Below are 19,424 nucleotides of genomic sequence, written 5' to 3'. Positions count from 1 at the left end.
GTCCACTGGTTGTACAGTCTCCCAGTTATGGGGTTCCCTAGTATGGGTAAGGTTATGTCTCTTATGTCAACATTTATGTATTTCCTTTGCTAAACAGTCAGACCAATTTTAAACTTTTATAAGGATGCTCTTTTTTTTTAATATACTGGTGTTTACTTGATCACATAAATAAAAGCAGGAGGGACGACCTACAAACACTTGTTCTCTTTTCCATCAATGTGTTTTGGTGCTTGTATATTGCCCCTTTGGGCTCAGGCATCTTTCTCAGGAATATCAATATCTCACATCAAGTAGTGTGAACCTATCGCTGCCTCATACCGCCTGTTCACCAGTCTCCGATAGGGGAGCGGCGATGGGACAGGCCTTACAATAGGCTATTGGCGATGTTGTTGGTATGCAGCGTGACTCCCAGGGGAGAGTCTTATTCACAGCCTGCACTACGTAACAGATCATGCCTATGCTGCCAAGTCACAGTTGCAATTGACTGCGTGTTAGTAGCGATACTCTATAGGCCTTGAGACTGCAAACTGTACGTCAAACCGAAAGCATGTCTTGCCTTGCTACAAGCACCAGTAGGGCAATGAAAGTGAGGAGGTGACTGCTGGGTCCCATAAATCTTTGCAGCCCCATCTATGTTGCATCTTGTCTGGAAAAGCAGTGCTGTGGAGGCTTAAGGGAACAGCTCATGGTGCAGCCTGGCTCAGTTTTGCAAGTGTTGATGACTGGCACTTTATTTATAGCTGAGGTGCCAGCTTTTACATAAAGTGTATTTTTGATTGTTCCACTTTAGCACCTAAGATTATATCATTTCTCTGAGTGGCCTTTATTAAAACTAGTAGACCACACCCTTTCTGCTTTGAATATTTTATTAACGCCTCAAGAGGCAAGCCAGTTGTTTTGTTTACTCCTCCATAAGTCTTTTATATTGATAGATTGAGTAACGTTGTCTACTAAACCATACACATGAGAGGTACAGTGTGCTTCCTGAGCGATTTCTAGCTGCTCTCCAATGTGGTAATAATAGAAAAGGAGGCACAGTAAATAAAAGTAATTGCCAAAGGGGACTCTGTTTAGTTGAGTTTGAAAGCTGGAATTGATACCAGGTTTTGTTATTAGACATTGTGCTGTTAAGAGCCAGAAGAGTTGTCACATTCTTGCCCCTTTCTGCCCTGATTAAAAATTTGTTTTGTGACCCAAGAGACAAGTCGTCGTCTTATGCCCCCTATGCAAGGCCTTTACTTGTTTTATCGATGGAGCAACATTATGGTCTATTAATCCATATACAAGAGACATTCTTGCATATTACAAATCCTGAACTCAGTTATTTTAAGTTGCTTTCAAATGTGATGATCGCTGAAAAGGACGCAGAGGGAAGAAAGGTAATTGCCCTGGGTCACACAGTTTGGCCAAGCTGGGTTTGAAACCATTGTCTCTGAGTCAGGGCCTCAGGTTCTTGCGCAGAGTCTAATAAATGCTTTTGACTGGTCTGGGTATGTGATGCAAGGGCATTCACACTATCATTTGTTTTGTTATACGATGAGGCAACAGCAATGGAAACACACCTCTTCATAGAATGTCCATAACTTGGGCAGAACCATGCAATCGTCTGTCCTTCAGGGGACAGGAACAGCTATGGTAGCATCAGCAAACGCTGATACAAATCAAGCAACAGTAGTGCAAGGTTTAGTTCCTTAAAGAATAGAGACAGCATGGCAATAGCAAAGCAAGCTTCCCTCCGTCAGAGACTCTGTGCTTAATTTGAGTTGTTGGGGGTCTACGGTACTTTTTGTTTGGGGGAGCAGCACTTATTTTACTGCATCAGACATTTCCTGAGAGCAAGAGAGAGAATGAAAACGAAGTAGAAAGACAGAAGAAAAAAACGATGGGAAAACCGTAAGAAAGGGCGAGCAAGGAGCCTGCAGGAGTTGGAGAAAGGGACATGGAGTGTCTGGTAGTGGATTAAAGAGGCCTGAGGTCAATTGAAGACTAAACAGCTTTTCTATTCTACAGACTGGCATTTTCTTGCACTGGCTGTAGGCTTCTGAACAGAGCTTTTGGCATTCATTTGCAATTTACTAATTGAGAACTGCTCTGAAGACAGTATGTGAAATCTTCTATTTCCTTAGAACAGATTCGGCATCGCAGAGTTGTACAGGCTTTTATAGTTCACAGAACATGAACGATTAAACTATGAATGACATGTAGGTTACAGACAGATGCCTGAAACAGGCGTTTCTTAAAGAAAAATGTTTAGGTAGATAAGTGAGTGAATATGCTAGTTCTGACACCATTTTCACATAGGTGATAATCCATGTGGGCACCCTGAAAATTCTACTGCTGGCCTTCGGAGACCTCTTTTCATTGATTCTTTCTTTTTTCATGTATTGAGAAACTTCAGTAACCTAGTAGGTTATTGCTGGAACAGACTCCCCGCAGCTTAAGTAACTATGTGATATCGACAGTCACCCAGATGTTCAACTCTTCAAAAAGGTTTTGAATGCGGGTGCATCAGGCTGTGTGCAATCACAGCCTTGGTGCTGCACCTGTTCAAAATGTTGTGGGCCGTCAGTTATTACAACATTACATTATATGAAAAAGTGACCATTATGGTCTCAAAGTTAACGAAAACAGAATGTGTAGTAAGTTTGTGCGAACAGAGTAAAGCCATTATGAAACTTAATCAAATCAAGTTGCAGGTCCCTGTTAAGTGATTTTGTTAAACATGCGTTTGCACCTAGCAATTTTTTTTCTCCATATTTTGTTTATCTATGTATTTAACTATTTATTTATTTATTTGAAAAGTAATGACACACCACAAAAATTATGCTGGAGGTTGGAGAGAACAAGCTTTTTCGTGGTGAAAAGGTTAATGTGAGAAATTGGGTTGTTGGTTGACTGCGGTATGAGCCCTGGTCAAGCAGGAAGCACAATCCCTGAAGGGGGGCGGGGCTGGGGAGGGGTAGCTTGACCCAAAAAGCAGTGCCTCTAAACTCGGCGGCAAAGTATTTATGCAGCAGGCACACAGTAATAAGTGAAAATGCAACTTAAGAAAAAGAGTCCCAAACCAATTTAGAAACCTACAATCAATTTTTGTAAATTATTGGACACCAATAATCTAATCAGTTAAAACCAGAGTTATGAATTTTAAACGTTTTTTTGTGAACTCCAGTGCCTAAAAGTTCAAAGTGCCAACTGCAGACATCTAGTTGCACAAGACCAGGTCAAAGTTGAAAGTTAAGGCTGACAACGATGGAGCATGGTTCGAACACAAGAAGTGGAATGGGCCCGAAATTCTTGAACAAAATGTTCTGAGATAGTAAAAATTCAGCTGGGCAAGGCTGAAGGAGGTGTCTGAGCAGGGAATCATCGTTTTCAGATGGTCTTGGGTCAAAGCAGCTGGAAAGATTTCTATGCTTGAATTTAATCGGCAAAATGGAAGTTGAAAATCTCCAGCGGTACAAGGCAGAGGGGCTGTAGCCGAAGACAATTCCACAAAGTTGGATACCCCTTTGGCGAGAAACCGCTGGGAAGGATGTGCTGCTGCCATGAAAAACGTAGTGGGAGAAGCCACAAAATCAATCTGACCGGCAATGCACCTCGGGAGGATAGATGAGTAGGTTGGTCCTAGTCTCCTTTTGGTTCACAGGGCTGTTTTTGGCCAACATTTGTCTAAGTTCCACTTTTGTGAATTGGCCATCTGGACACCTTTTGCTCCACAGCCAAGGGTCCGGGATGGTGGGACACCTCTTGGGGGGGATTCAGGGCTCACTCAGGCTGGATGCAGTTGCTGCTTCAGGATGGTGTGAACCTTTCATTCCCCTTTGGCTCTGAACAGGAGGCCAGCAAGCTAGCCATTGGAATCACTTGTGGTAGTCCTGGTTACAGATGAAGATGCAAGGCTGGCCTCTGAGGATTCGAGGCAAGCTCCAGGCAGAAAAACAGCCCTTTCAGGTACAGCAGTGGTCTGGTAGATTACACAGCAGACCACTCCTGCGTGAGTACTTCCGCAGGACCAGTAGTAAACTGAAGAGTGGATCTGAAGGTCTTATTTTCAAACTCTGGTGCTCTTTTTCTGGAAGGTTGGAGAAGGTTCTGGAAAGGTTCTTTGAAGTGCATGGAATTTCCTGAATCCCCTTCCCTGGCTGCAAGCTGGCTGTAGTGACAATACAGGGTCTTTAGACCCATTGTTGTGAAGGCAGAGCACAGGCTGTTCAGGTGTAAGTGGGGCTGCGTTCAGCTCTGCCATCCTGTCAGCAGACGGCCCATTGAGGCACAACTAATCCCTCTATTTTGTGACTGTCTGGGAAGAATTCACAAAATCGAACTGTCATCTACACCCAGTCATGTGACACAAGACAGGCTGCAGACACAAAATGGCTACGGCCAGAAAAATACCAAATTTCTAAAAGTAAAAAAGGTAAGGATGCCTATAATGATTTGTTTGAATAAAAAGTAATTTAAAAAATATATATTTTCTTGTATCTATAGTGATATTTAATGACACTCAAACTATTTTTGAAATCTATTATGATAAAGATTTCTTTTCTTATTTCTGTAAGCAAATTAATTGCAACAACCGGGTGATCAAATGTAAAGGATATATATTTTGAATATCGTGCAATAAACACATCCGTCATTAAGGAACAATATACAAGGGTGTACAGCAAGAACAACAATTAACAAAAACACACATTGACAATCGAAAACATAGAGGGTTGGATATCAGACAAAATCTTAGTTATCAATGTATATATCCATCTTCCTCTAAAAGAGCAGTGAGTCTGTCCTAAACATAGGATCAAGCACTCAAATTTTGACTAGTTTAGCAATCACTATATAGAAGAATGGACTATTTGTCAACATTTCGGTCTTCGTTGTTGTACAATCTTTGAGACCATCTTCAGGACAAACGTAACTTTTATGTAATTACTTGACCCTGGTCACAGAAAATTCTAAGGTTCTCAGATGAGGTATCTCCAATACCATGAACAAGAAACAGAGTGGGCTTAGTTAGTCTCTTATAGAGAACAAAGAAAATGAATTTCTTAATTGACTAACCAGTGGTGTCTGTCACAAGTTTACAACGAGAGCTCGGACTGAATTTCACCAAGTCTGTTAAGACTCCCCACACAAGTGCCTTTGACGCTTTCTCCTGAGCTCTCAAAACACATATGTTCCCTCTCTGAGTACAGGGCAAGTACTACTACCTGGTGCAACAGTTGCTGAACATCTTGGTCCCTGTTTGTGTTTCCTGGCAGATCAGGGATGGCTTTAGGGCAGTGCAACCAGTGCTGCTCCATCAAATCCGAGGATTCCTACATTTTGAAATATCTTTTGGGCTTTAAATCACCTACTGCAGAGTATATTGAATGCGCAGCAGTTTTCAGGCTGTAATACAAATTTAGGGTAAATGTCGATTAATGTACCTATTGGAGATCAGAGAAACTGAGTTTTGTATATTCATATTTTTAACTTCTAAAGTAGCACAGAGTAACGGTTAATCTGCCTGCTGCAAAGAACATGTAACATGTAGACACAGATTTTGATTTTATGTAGCTTGCTCAGTGGGTTATTTCTTTTGTCGTAGAGATCCTTTTGTTACTTGCCGTTTATAAGTTACAATCCTTCTGAAATAGCAGTGAGCTATGAACTTCCATCAAAGAGCTGCATGCAAACTGGAAGGCATAGGTTTAGAACATTGTGTTTGTTTTCCCGGTGTTATCCTAAGTTTGCTCGTAAGGGTTTGTTTGGGTAGAAATAAATGTGCAATAATAAAGTCAACCCCAACTACTGTATTATATTTTAGATCCTGTGTTTTTGCTTCTGCAGACCAAGAGCTCTTAAAATATATTGCCTACCAATATGGATGAAGTGCTCCTCCTGCACTTCGTGGTCCCCTTCGTTTTATGAAACATTTCCTATACATTGGTTTACATACTTGTATGATTCACTGTCTCTTCATAATGTGCATGTGATGTTAAGTGCTCTGATTCACAGCATTGGTATGAATAGTGCTAAAAAAATAAAAAATGTGAGAAAGGGCTACAGAGAGATGGACACCCTAGGAGGGTGGTAGTGAAGGAATCTGTAGAGACAGAGGTTATTGTGAAATGGGGGTCTGCGTGGAGGGGGGGTGACAACAACGATTGTTGCAGTGGGGGACACCAGGGCTAACGCCAGCCCTGTGGCAGATGATTGATCTATGTGATTTCTCTACCCTCTTTAAGCCTTTAGTAAACTGACCTATCATCCCTTTGCTCGTATAAAAGCCATGTTCTGCACTGGCTGGAAGTGTGCTTGTAAGTCTCTCTCTTTGTGAACGTGTACACAGTATCACAGAGCATGAGCTTGATGTTGTGTTTCTGCATTATCCTCGACAGCATGCAAAGAGAAATTAAGCTTCCATAAGTTTCTATGCATTTTTCATAATTTAAATAAAATTGTATTTTTTATTTAGTGTAAGGACTAATTGTAAGGAACTAGACACTCTACGCTCCTCACCAAGAGTAAGCCTCAACTCAAAGTCAAAGTCTTACAATAGATGTGGCACAGTTCATTGAGCTTGCTGTAATATCTGGATTCAGTGGATCCATTGAGAACTTTAATACTTGCCACAATGGCTGCCTAGTTTCCTTTGGGGTTCACAGCCCCCAGAGAACTGACTTCTCATTAAAACAGAAGGAAAAAAACGCTCAAACATTTGATGGAAAAATACCATGTATGTATGTATGTTTTTACTTCAAAAGATCAAGACAAATTTTTTTTGTTTTTACTTGTCTTATCAATAATTGTCATCAGTAAATGTCAGACTAAGCTAATTCTTAACATAATGCATATAAGTTTACAATTGTTTTTCTGTTTGTATATTGACAGGAAAGATACATAGAAGTTGCTTCAGAACTTATTGTTTATACATACTTTTTTTCTGCCTCAGAAGATGTGCTTCCTGAGGTAAGCTATCTTTACTAGAGAAATTGCTTGAATTTACTTGGCTTTTATATAGGTTATTTTTCGATAGGTGACTACTTGTGTCTGTTATGTATGTGCTCATGATTTATATACATATTTGATGGAAATTACCCATTACAATTTTTAAGAATGGAAATCATCTCAATTTTTGGGGAGATTGCTGTGTTTACTCATCATTCAAGTTAATGCAAATTCTCTGTTGGAAAGGTTATTTTGTAAATATGTATGTTGGATTTCAAAGTAGTAAAAACTTTTTTCTGGTCATGGTTGAACTATCGGCATAAAAGGCATTTCATCCTAAATTGTTGGTCAGAAAAACTGTGCAACAAACTGTTAATGCGCCTAATTGAAGCCATATACCTCCTTCAGACCTATTCATCTATATAGGCCACTGAGTTGCTGCTCTTTTCGGGTTGAAATGTTTTTATTAGTATGGACCCCATCGTAAATCTTTATTCCATTTTAGATAAAATCATAAAAGTACAGTTGCAGAAAATACATCCTACATAAAACTGCATAACAACTTTTCTACAAGGATTGTAAAGTGCATGCAAAATGTACCGTAAAAGCAACCTGCTGGACAACTCCTAAAGTGTTAAGTGCATAGAGCGGAGTAGCTACAAATTATAGAGTGGCAGCGCACCCCGTCAACTATAAAACAAATTCTGCTAACTAACATCTTTCTGCGTCCGCTATGCTCCAGAATTCAGAAGAGAGCCTATGCAGGGAACTTTTTGAGAAAACAAATGTAGATCCCTATGCCTTCATATATAGGGAAACCAGCTGATGTATGAAAACATATTTAGAGTATAGAAGTAAAATGAGCTAAAGTTGAGTTGACCTTACTTGAGTTCCACACATTATTCTAGATCAGGTCAACCCACTGCCATAAAAGACAGAATACTTTTAAATCACACAAGTGTATAAAATAAATTGATTAAAATACATAATCATATAAAATCATAAAACTGCGAATCAAGGTCATGACTCACTGCCATAAAACAATTTAATTAGGCAACTACAGAGCGTAAATGTATAGTCCGCTGTAAAAAACTGCAATCGAAAAGCATGTCCTCAGTCCATCGCTTTTGAAAAAAACTCCATAGCAGCCATGCACTGTCTGAGATTTGCTTGCTTCAAGAGTGGTAAAATAAACACTGTCCTTAGCGAAGATAAGTATGTGCAAAAAAGAATAACGTGCTGGATGCTCTGTGCCGAGCTTCCATCGTAAGGACAGACAGACAGGCAGGTTGGCAGCAAACAGACCTTGCCTAGGGTAGGCATCGAGAAAGGGGATGGTTTATAGATGTAATCTCACTAAAAAAAACCTTTGGTGAACATTGCTAACCCATGAGAGGTTGGGCTCGGTGCTAAGAGAGGTACAGATTTGAGAATGAGCCATGACTGTGGACATTCCTGTTTTTTTTTTACGTCCTTTCCTCTGCGCATTTGGCCTAAAGTTTTGGCAGTGGTTTGGATTAGCTAGCCATAAAAGTACAAAGGTTCGAGAACAACTCCTCCAAATCCAGCTAAATGCAAATCTTTGATATGCATGCAATCCAAGGTATTTTAAGCTTTCTTATTGGTTCAAGCAATAGGCTAGAATTGCACAATTCAGTGAGGTTTACCCCTTGGTCCATATTTTCAACAATAACAAAAAAGGCTGCAACCTCACAAAATCACTTATGTACGCTAGCCCAATTTCCATGTGGCAAATTAAATTTCTAGTTGACTTTGGTACAGTAAGCAGCCTTTTTATAAAACTGTTTTCTACCTTCTCCAGACCTGGTTGGTTTCAAAAGCCCCATACATCGTTCCCGTATGTAGTGCCTGGGCAGCGTTTAACTTGTAAATTTAATGGATTGCTGCTTCATCTATCTGCTAAGCCTAAGACTGCTTCTGTGCTCCTGGCTAGAGCGACTGCCCTGTCAGCTTTCAAAGAATCCCAAGCCAGCCTATCATCAAATAGTATTTCTGATCTTCATTCTATTAACAGAGAAAGCCCTATTTTCCTTGTCTCTGGGACCAAAGACCGTGATGTGATTTTTTTTACTTATTTTCCGCCAGGTCTAAGCTATTCATGAAGGCAGAGAATTGGTCTAATGGTAGTATGGTCACCGAAAAACAAAATATTTACATGAATACATTATTCAATCTTTTAAACATAATGGTATTAACATTTAACAGTTGGCAAGGTCTATAGAAAAAATTCTAAGTAGCAGCACTCAATCAATTAATCTTTGTTTCAGCTATGTGGCAAACAATTGTTCAACTAAAATACAATATTTTACAACTTTTGTTTTAGTTTTTGGTAAAGTTGCTTCTGATGGATACATCTGCCAGTGGATTCCTCACCTTGTGAATATCCCCTGCGCCAGCATTCCACAGAATTTTTTCCCCAGCTCTCCACGCCGATGTGGACGTCCAAATATCACAGCTCGCTCGCGACTCCGTATGACGTCACCGGAGCCATAAGAGAGCCACTTTGGCGTGATGACGTCAGTTCCCTTGTTTCCGTGCCGTTGATGCGTAAAGGTTTTCCAGCACTCTTCTGTTACTTTGTAGTCTCCTTGTGCGTTACTGTTTCTGGATTAATCATGTCTTCGTCAAGGAGGTCAGGCTTCAAGCCGTGTAGGGAATGTGGGGGTCACATGTTCATCACTGACCCCCATGAAGACTGTTTATGGTGTCTTTCGTCGGACCACGACGTGGAGGACTGTTCCTGCTGTAGGAAAATGAATCCTAAGGCACTGAAAGAGAAGCGAAGCTTTTCATGGCTAAGGCGAAGAAGGCGGGCAGAGGTAGGAAAAGAGACAAGTCGAAGCCGGAGTAGTCGACTTCGCACTCCTCGAAGTCGAGAAGACACAAGAAGAAGAGGAAGCACAGCTCTCGGTGCCGATCGTCGAAGAGTAAGGCTTCGAGGTCGCCGTCGCCTCGACGTCGAAGTAAGGACTTCATCTCCCCTTCTCCTCATGTTTCTCCGGAGAAGTCCCCTTCGCCCAAGTTAACTCCGGACCAGTCTCCGGTGCTGGTGGATTCTCCAGCTTCTGATGCCGAGCTGGAGCAGGTTGTTGATCTTTTGCCAGTGCCAGAAGGTGAACCTGCGGCTCCAGTAGAGAATACTTCAGCTCCGGCTCCAGCTACTCCTCGGCCGGTTTCAGGTTTGAACCCATACCCGCATTTCCCGACTCCAGGTGTGGATCCGACGCATTTCCTTAATGCTATGTATGGTGTTTTCCAAAGAGCAGCCTTCCCATCCGGTGCACCTTCAGCTCCCGTGGGTCCAATGGTGTTCAGTTTGGGCGTGCCGCAACACTATTCTCAGGCACCTTTTATGCCCTTCTTGCCGATGGCTCCATCATGGCAGTTCCCGGCGTCGTCTGGAGAGCCTTCCTCCTGGCCTCGACTGGATCGCATGCCTTCATCGGAGCCCCCCCTCGTCGCTGACTCCAGGTTTACCGCGTCTGACGCCGCCGACTCCTCCGGTGCCGTCGACTCCACGTTCGGTGCCGCTGACTCCACGTACGCCCCGCTGGCGCCGTGTCCTCGGATCCGCTCTCGAAGAGAGGCTCAGAGGATTATAGAGGAAGAGCAATATCGGGCAGAGGAAGTGGAGGAAGGTGAAGTGGGTGACTCCACTGATGAAATTGAGGGCATTCAGGAGGCAAGTGGATTGGACACTACTCCTGAATGGGAGCATTCTTCTTCCAGGTCTTCTCCTCCTCAAGAGTTGGCTCCTTGCCATTTGGTCATCAGGAAGGCTGCAGAGTTGTTGGACTTACAGTTGCCCTCTGCGGAATACAAGCCAAACCTTTTGACTGAAGTCCTTCATTCACCTTCTTCCATAGTTGAGCCTTTGTTGCCCTTTAATGAGGCTATCTTGGAGCCTGTTATGGACGTTTGGCGCCAGCCACTTTCCTCACCTGCGGTTTCCAGAACTGTGGCGAGGAGATAGAGTGGCTCCGGGGGATCTGAGCTTCCTTTCCTCGCACCCTTCTCCAGAGAGTCTTGTAGTGCATGCATCCTGTTCGAAACAATCTTCAGGTGCTTTTCCACAGGCTCCAGCTGACAGGGACTCAAAGAAGATCGAGCAGTCAGCTAAAAAAGTCTTCTCTTCTGGAAGTATGGTGCTTAAATCAACGAATGCCACTTGTTTATTGGGCCGCTACATTCATGCTTTGATGGACTCTGTGAAGCAGTTAGCTCCTAAACTGCCTGATGAGGAGACTGGCTCTTTTATGGAAGTTGTTACAGACACTCAAGCTGCCGCTAGGCAAGTTGTTCAGTCGGGCCTAGATAAGGCTGATTCCGTGGCCAGAATTATGGGATCTTCTATAGCCACTAGAAGGCCGACTTGGCTTTGATCTTCCGGCTTCTCTACTGATGTTCAGGCCACTTCGGTCGACTTACCCTTTAATGGGGAAAAGCTTTTTGGGGAAAAAGCGGATTGCGCCCTACAAAGATTTAAGGATAGCAGATTCAAGCCGATCCTGGACCTCAGAGTCTTGAATTTTTACCTGAGGCAGGAGAAATTCAAGATGCTAACCCTTGCACAGGTTCTTCAAGCGTTGCAGCAAGAAGACTGGATGATGTCGATCGACTTTCAGGATGCGTATTTCCACATCCCAATCCTGAAGTTGCACTGGAAGTATCTCCGTTTTACGGTTGGGTCGCAACACTACCAGTTTGCGGTTCTCCCGTTTGGTCTTACTACTGCACCTCGAGTCTTCACCAAGGTGATGGTGGTGGTGGCTGCCCATCTCAGGAGGTCGGGGATTCCGGTTTTCCCCTACTGGACGTCTGGCTTCTGAAAGCAGAGTCGCCAGGGATGGTGCAGCATCATCTGCAGGTAACATCTCAGCTGTTATTCAACTTGGGTCTTTCAATCAATGTGCCCATATCTCACCTGGGGCCCTCTCAGCGCAACCTGTTCATAGGAGCGGTAGTGAACACTACTGTGTGTTGAGCATTTCCTCCTCCGCAAAGAATTCTCGACATTCATGAGATGATCCTTTTATTCCACAATGGAGCGGTTGTTCCAGTTCTCAAGCTCCTTCGGCTGCTCGGTCTGTTCGCCTCCTGCATTCTGTTGGTCAACCATGCACGCTGGCACATGAGGGCGCTCCAGTGGTGTCTTCGCAGGCAGTGGTATCAGCACAACGGATATCTCAGGGAGTCAGTCCGGATCTCCAGAGAAGCTGCAGCAGATCTGTCTTGGTGGATCGTGGAGGGCAACCTGTCTCATGGAAAGCCCTTTCATCTTCCTCCAATTGTGGCCACAGTGATACCGGATGCCTCCACCCTGGGGTGGGGTGCTCATCTGGGGGATCTGGAGATCAAGGGTCTTTGGTCTCCAGAGGAAAGATTGTCTCATATCAGTCTTCTAGAATAGTGGGTGATACGTTTGGCGCTCAAGGCCTTCCTCCCTTCCATTCGCGGTCAGTCGGCACAAGTCCTGACAGACAACACTACCGCTATGTGGTATGTCAACAAGCAGGGAGGAGTAGGGTCGTACCGTCTCTGCAGAGAGGCTTTGCGACTCTGGTCCTGGGCTCAGGACCATTGGATTTGCTTGATGGTGAATCATCTGGCCGGGGTGCTGAATGTACGTGCGGACAGTCTCAGTCGACAGTTTTCTGCCGACCACGAGTGGAGGCTTCATCCAGAGGTAGTTCAGCACGTCTTCCGGACGTAGGGGGCTCCTCGGGTGGACCTTTTTGTCACTCTCGAACGCGCATTGCCTGTCATTCTGCAGTCTCCAGTTTCCGATGCAGGGGGCGTTGGGGGACGCGTTTCAGTTGAGTTGGGGCTCACAACTCCTTTACGCGTTTCCTCCCATACCCTTGATTCCTCAGGTTCTGAGGAAGATTCGCCAAGACCGGGCCCAAGTTATATTGATCGCCCCGGATTGTCCAAGAAGGGTGTAGTACACAGATCTACTTCACCTTTTATTGCACCCTCCGCTCCGTCTCCATCTCAGGGCAGACATCCTCTCGCAGTCGGAGGGGCAGTTTCTACAACCCCACCTCCAGAGCCTGCACCTTCATGCCTGGAGATTGAACGGGGCAACCTGAGTTCCTTCTTTCTCCCGCCTGATGTAGTGGATGTTATTTTATCGGCCAGGCGACACTCCACCAAGTCTATCTACTCCTACAGGTGGTCTAAGTTTGTAAAATGGTGTGGAGAGAGATCCATTGACACTTTAAAAGCCCATCTTTCTAATGTGCTTCAGTTTGCTCTTTCCTTGGCTCAGCAGGGTTGTGCTGTGGCCACGGTTAAGGGCTATTTATCAGCCTTATCGGCTGGCTTTTCTGTGTCTTCCAGATCAGACGTCGTTATTTAAATCTCCTATTGTTTTAAGATTTATCAAAGGTCTTACTAACAGGTTTCCACCTACTCCCTTTGTAATGCCACAGTGGGACCTTAATCTTGTCTTAACTTTTTTGAGCCCCTTCATAGCTGCCCTTTGAGGCTGTTGTCCTTTAAAACGGTCTTTCTTGTAGCCATAACCTCGGCAAGGAGGGTGAGTGAGCTTCAAGCTCATAGTTCAAAACCCACGTTTTTATCCTCACATGCTGAAAGGATGGTCCTCAGGACCAGGGCTGCTTTCCTACCTAAGGTAGTTACTCCCTTTTCCCTGTGTTTTACCCTCCCCCTCACCCTTCCAAGGAGGAGGAGAGACTTCACCGATTGGACCCTAAAAGAGCTGTGAGCTTTTATTTGGACAGAACGAAGGATTTTCGTTTGGATGATCAGCTCTTCGTGGGCTATATTGGACACTCTAAAGGCAAAGCTGTGCACAAGCGCACTCTGTCCAGGTGGATCATCCTAACCATCAAGATCTGCTACGCCCTTGCTGTTAAGGTTCCTCCTGAGGGTATTAGAGCTCATTCAACTAGAGCTAAGTCTTCTACCTCTGCTTTGGCCAGGGGTGTTCCAGTTGCAGACATTTGTAAGGCCGCGACTTGGGCCTCCCGCCATACTTTCGCAAAGCATTATTGCTTAGACTCTGAGATGAGGAGGGAGGGCCATTTTGCGCGCTCTGTCTTGCAGGACTTTTTGGTATAGGAAGGTGGACACCCTCCTCCAGGAGTGGGACTGCTGTGTAAATCTATTCACAAGGTGAGGAATCCACTGGCAGATGTATCCATCAGAAGAACAATGACTTACCTTCGGTAACGCTTTTTCTGGTGGATACAGTATCTGCCTATGGATTCCTCACTGGCCCACCCGTCTCCCCATTGTCCACCTTTGTATACCTTAAAGGATGCTTTGTTTGACATGTTGTTTTACATTGTATCTTCTTTTTATCTGGTACACTTATAAGAAATGCTTATGTTCATTAGCTTTCCTTTTTGTATATGTACTATGTATATTTGTTCAAATGTTGTATACTATGTATACTTTGATTCTGTTGTCGGTCCACCTGTTCATCTCGGAGGCACGGAAAAAATGGGTGCAACGGACGTCATCACGCGGACGTGGCTCTCTTATGGCTCCGGTGACGTCATACGGAGTCATGAGCGGAGCCGTGGTATTATGACGTCCACGTTGGCGTGGAGAGCTGGGGAAAAAATTTCGTGGAATGCTGGCGCAGGGTATATTCACAAGGTGAAGAATCCACAGGCAGATGCTGCATCCACCAGAAAAAGCGTTACCGAAGGTAAGTAACTTGTTCATCTCAAAAGAGATGTCCGCTTCCATATAACGCAGATGAAGTTGCATACACTTAGAAAAGGAAGCAACTCCTCATCCTTCCCCTCCCGTGTTGGTAACAATGAAGATAATACAGAAGTTGCTTTGGGCTGTAGATGGCATTTAAATCTGACCTGTAGCATAACAGCCTTAATTTAGGTACATACATTTTGTAATCACAATTTCCTTGGCTGGCCTAATTGATTTTCCATTTTGCAGTGTGGGCCAATCTTAATTTTATATAACATGTTTGTTAGAATTGGGGTTTCTGGTGGCTAGTGTATGTACCAGAGCCAGGCACTCTAGTCGGGGTAAGTCAGATACCTGATAACCTGTGCTCACCCTCTGGTAGCTTGGCACAGAGCAGTCAGGCTTATCTAAAGAGGCAATGTGTAAAGTGTTTTTGTAACACACTCATAGTAACACAGTGAAAACTCCACAAAAGAGAGACTCCACACAGGGGTAAATAAAAATAACTTATTATATTATAAACACATTATGGCTAAAATGACATAAATACATTGTGTTTTTCTAAAAATTTGTTTTTTCGGATAGTGCTAGTTATCCTGATCAGAGCAAGACAAAAATGACATACATCAAAAACGACTATGCAAGTAATGCAGATTGTTACGGTAAATTACACAAATTGCAGAGAACACATAGGGCACAGAGCACCTGCGCTCCTATTACACTTTTATATGGTAATTGCGGTGAAACTCTAACAATAGAAACCACACAAGGCAGTTTAGTGTTGGGGAGGCGATCCCGTGCCTCTCGGTCCTCTTCACAATGCAGAAAAAAGTACACTTCCCCAAATTTTGGCGAGCCCTTTTAGGGCCTCACCGGTCACAGCTTCTCTGTCAAAACAGAGCCTGCTACTTTAGATCAATGTGCTGATTTGGGTTCTGGTTGCCCGTAACAGAGCACCGAACAGTCCCATGGGACGCAGTACTTTTCAGCGGTGAGTCACGTTGGAATCCAACTCCTGCTATGTCCAGGGAACGAGAGTAGACTCAATAGCCTCCCTCCTTTAGGAAGAGTAGGATGGGCAGAATCTTGCTCAACCACTCTTGGCGATGGCTTGGTAAGCAGGTGACTGGGCTGCGGCTGCCTCCCCGGCCAGCACCCACGTGAAAATTGGAGCTCCGCTGGGATTGGCTCACCTCCCTCTAGTGAGTTGTGGGTGTGCCGACCCATGCAGAACGGTCTTTTGGCAGTGCGGCTTCCGGGGAACAGCTGATAACGGGTAGCCGGCGTTCGGCAAAGTGGATACAGTGATCTTTAGTCGATACTCACTGCAGACAATGTGCTTCCTCACAAAGACGGCTACCGATACTTGACACAACAACCCCGAACAGATTGGAAACAGCTGGTCACTGTGGTCTGCGATCAGCAGAGAAGATGGAATGATCCTGTTCGATATTTGTTGCAAACCGATATTAGAAACAATTCAATACAAGTCCATTAAAAAAAAAAAAATAAAGCTGCAGTAGCCCTTAGAATAATCTAGTTCTGGTTTCTTTTCTTTATAATTGGCGACTTGGTGCATCACAGGTTGCAGATTATAAAGAAATGTTAGTGACTGCTGTTTATACAAGAATTACAGAATCCCATGTATTATAGTCCTAAACTTCCCATTGAAATACTATCACAGTCCAGTGGATCAATATTTTTATTTCCGAAATGTGAAGTGCTTGAACCTAAGGTATCAATTGCATAACATTGTTGGATATGCATTTTCACATGGAAACATTTGAGGGCTTGTCATGATTTAAAGTAGGGGTCTTTATGGGCTGGTGGTAGTTGTTCCCTTCCTGGGTGACCAGGAAATCTTCCAGCACAACGATCACAAAATAAGTAACCAGAACAAATGATGGATTGTTGGGGTGGCGTGATGAGCAAAAAACGATGGATTAAACCAAGATCTGTGACAAGGGGTGAATGTTTGCATTGTTCAGTACTCCGCCCATCTTTTGTTCTTTTTACAAAATAAGTAACAGCCTCCTTTGTCAAAATTTGCTCTTTAAGCTCAGCCCTCTTTCCCCTTCAGGTAACTGAAGTCTGTAACCTGAAGTGCTGTTTGACAGCTAGCTGTCTTTAATCTCTCAGATAAATTGTTCCATCTGAATTGGCATTTCATCACTTACATTTCAACGGAGTTCTGCCGACCCTTCAACCCCTCAGAAAATTGCTTTAGTCTTGCCTTCGGTCATGTGCCCTTATATTACTGCACAAGCATTTATCCTGATCCCCGAAATTAATCTTTCTCAGAATTCAAGGTTTGGGACCATGCTTGATATGACGTGACTATACCTTGCTGGTGCTAAAGTTTCTCCACTGACTACAAATAAAAGAAAGGCCAAGCTTAAGCACACTGACTCTTCCACAAAGCCTTGCACGGCAACTTGTCAAACTATCAAAGTAAGGTATTTATCACCTACCTTTCAACCAGTAGCTTGAGACCCTTCAGTCGAAATCTTCTTATTTGGCTGGCAAAATATAAGAAATATAGGGGATAATCACTTGAATACAGATCTGTTCCTGTCAATTTACACTGAAAAATTAGTACTTCTTATTCAAGAGATCCTTAAAAACCCACCATGTTCCATAATTTGGTCTCATATTCTAATGTACTATTTCTGATTATTATCTTTCCTAACATCTTAGCATCATTTTTCCAATGCAGATTTACCGGATTTATTTGGTAACGGCATTCCCAGACGTAACAGTATTTTTACCCCACCTCTCCACTGGGAAGACACAAGTCCATGTCTTTATGCTGCTTTGAGAGAGCCTGCAAGGGTGGGAGGTGGTGCTGGAACCCCTTCAAGAGTTTTATTTAAGGGATCTTTGGAGTTAAAAGCTCTGTCACTACAGCAGTGAGTCGTTCTAAAAAAGTAGAGCCTGAGTGTGCAAGAATATCGTTCTCACGTCTTACTAGCGATTTCTGTTGCGCTTTATTACTGTACTTGAAATATTTTAGAGTTCCTGTGTATTTAAATAATTCTGAAAGGGGATAGTCTCCTTCAATTTATGAAGATAATGCTTATTTACATTCTGTAATGTGACAACTAAAGACTTTTTAGGCTCTGCAAAGGTAGGTTGAGTTCTGAATCTCTGTATTAGGGCTTGAAGTTCACACTGAAGTCTGCTCACCTGCAATTGAGCCCCCAAACTGCTTCACTAACCATTGAAACAATGAGCTAACCTGTCCTGATAGTTCTGATAAATCATCAGTACTATAGTTAATGTGGCCAGTGAACTTCTTGACTATTGCACTGCTCCCAGTCCATTATTCTAAGGAGTGGATGACGTAGTTGGCCAAATAGCTGAATATTAATAAAGAGGCATATTGGCCGCAAACATAACCAGTATAGAGATGAACAGAAAAGAAAGATCTCAAACTCTTTAAAGCCAAAAATGACTTCCATTCAACAGAGACAGATTACACAAGCCTAGAAAAAAATTGCTGACTTTTTAATTTTTTTTATAGACACCTGCACTGGTGCCACTGAGTATCGCAGCCAAACTGTAATATTTTGTGTCTCCATTTCAGAATCACACTACACGATACATCAGAAATTACCATGGGCAACAAAAAATATAGACACAATACACAGTAAATATTGTGTGTTACTACATACAAGACGCCCTGGGAGGTGAGGTCAGGTAGGGTTCTTAAACCGTTGGCTTTCTGTTAATAATACACTTTTTCTTTCCATTTGTACACACATGTATACCTGATTGTAGCTTACCTTTATAACGCCAGCCCTTACATACATAGATATGAAGAAGTGAGGATAAATGAGCCTTTCTAGTCCATGTGCTTGCCTGCGTGGAAAAAAAACTTTTGGGTAACTTAGTATTGTCCAAACTCTGTCACTGCCTTCTATACATTCCGGGCTTTTTATATGATGTTCTTCGTTCATTGTCCATCATCAACACTGATGGATTTTAACAACTTGATTTGATATATTGTTACTTATTTCCCTCACTGCGAGTCCATTTGTCATGACTTTTCTTATCAGCTGTTCTCATTCCTATAGTTTGCCATTTAATTCTGAATTCATTTTATTTCATTTTTTGCACAATTTGTCCGAGTTTCTGTTCTCTTGGGTTTTTTTTATGTTTAGTTCATCTAAAATATTTGTGTATGTTTTAAAATAGTACTTTTCTGGTTTCAGTATGTGACACTTCAAGAAATTCCCGCAGTGCTGGTATTCAAGGACTCAACTTACTTTGTTTACGATGGTAAGTTAATCTGTCCTGCTTGCTTATTGCATTAACGGGCATTTCTATTTATTAATCACCATATTAACAAAAATGTATACTCACACAAGTGTCATTTACTTGCGCAAATGTTTTATTGTGTGTTTGGAAAGCCCAGGCCCCGATTCACAAACTAGGACAGGAGATATTTCTGTTGGAATTCCATTAGGTGTACAGATTCATCCAGAGTGTCTTGTACAAGCATTAAGTGAATGACTTCTCCCAAGGATTCTCTGCGGATTGAGTAGTGCAAATGTAGTTAACATTTGACAATGTATCTTTATAGGTGTGTGGTTCTGATGTTTGTGACTGGGAAACCTGACATTTCAGAAGTTTAAACACTCTAATATCATAGATGTAAATATGGGGGACCTATTTTTAAGAGGAAGTAGGAAAATGATTACTTCTGAAGAAACATTTTTCTATGCATAGAAGAAAACGTGCAAATGCATGTTCTCCTGAGCCCTCCCTGTTTGTTTGCACTTGTTTGA

General features: G+C 42.9%; 1 protein-coding gene across 1 annotated transcript in view; it reads left to right on the top strand.

Annotated features, from left to right (window-relative positions):
• The window catches only part of TMX3 (thioredoxin related transmembrane protein 3), a 258,760-nt gene that overhangs the window by 98,045 nt on the left and 141,291 nt on the right, over nt 1–19,424 (top strand). Inside the window, exons 8-9 of the mRNA XM_085605893.1 lie at nt 6,874–6,951; nt 18,849–18,915. Of these exons, the coding sequence (XP_085462019.1) occupies nt 6,874–6,951; nt 18,849–18,915 (145 nt within the window). The remainder of the gene's footprint in view (nt 1–6,873; nt 6,952–18,848; nt 18,916–19,424) is intronic.

This window comes from Triturus cristatus, chromosome 5_1, assembly GCF_964204655.1.
Source record: "Triturus cristatus chromosome 5_1, aTriCri1.1, whole genome shotgun sequence".
Taxonomy (NCBI): domain Eukaryota; kingdom Metazoa; phylum Chordata; class Amphibia; order Caudata; family Salamandridae; genus Triturus; species Triturus cristatus.
Note: the sequence above shows the minus strand (reverse complement) of the source record. Positions and strands in the feature narration are given on the sequence as shown.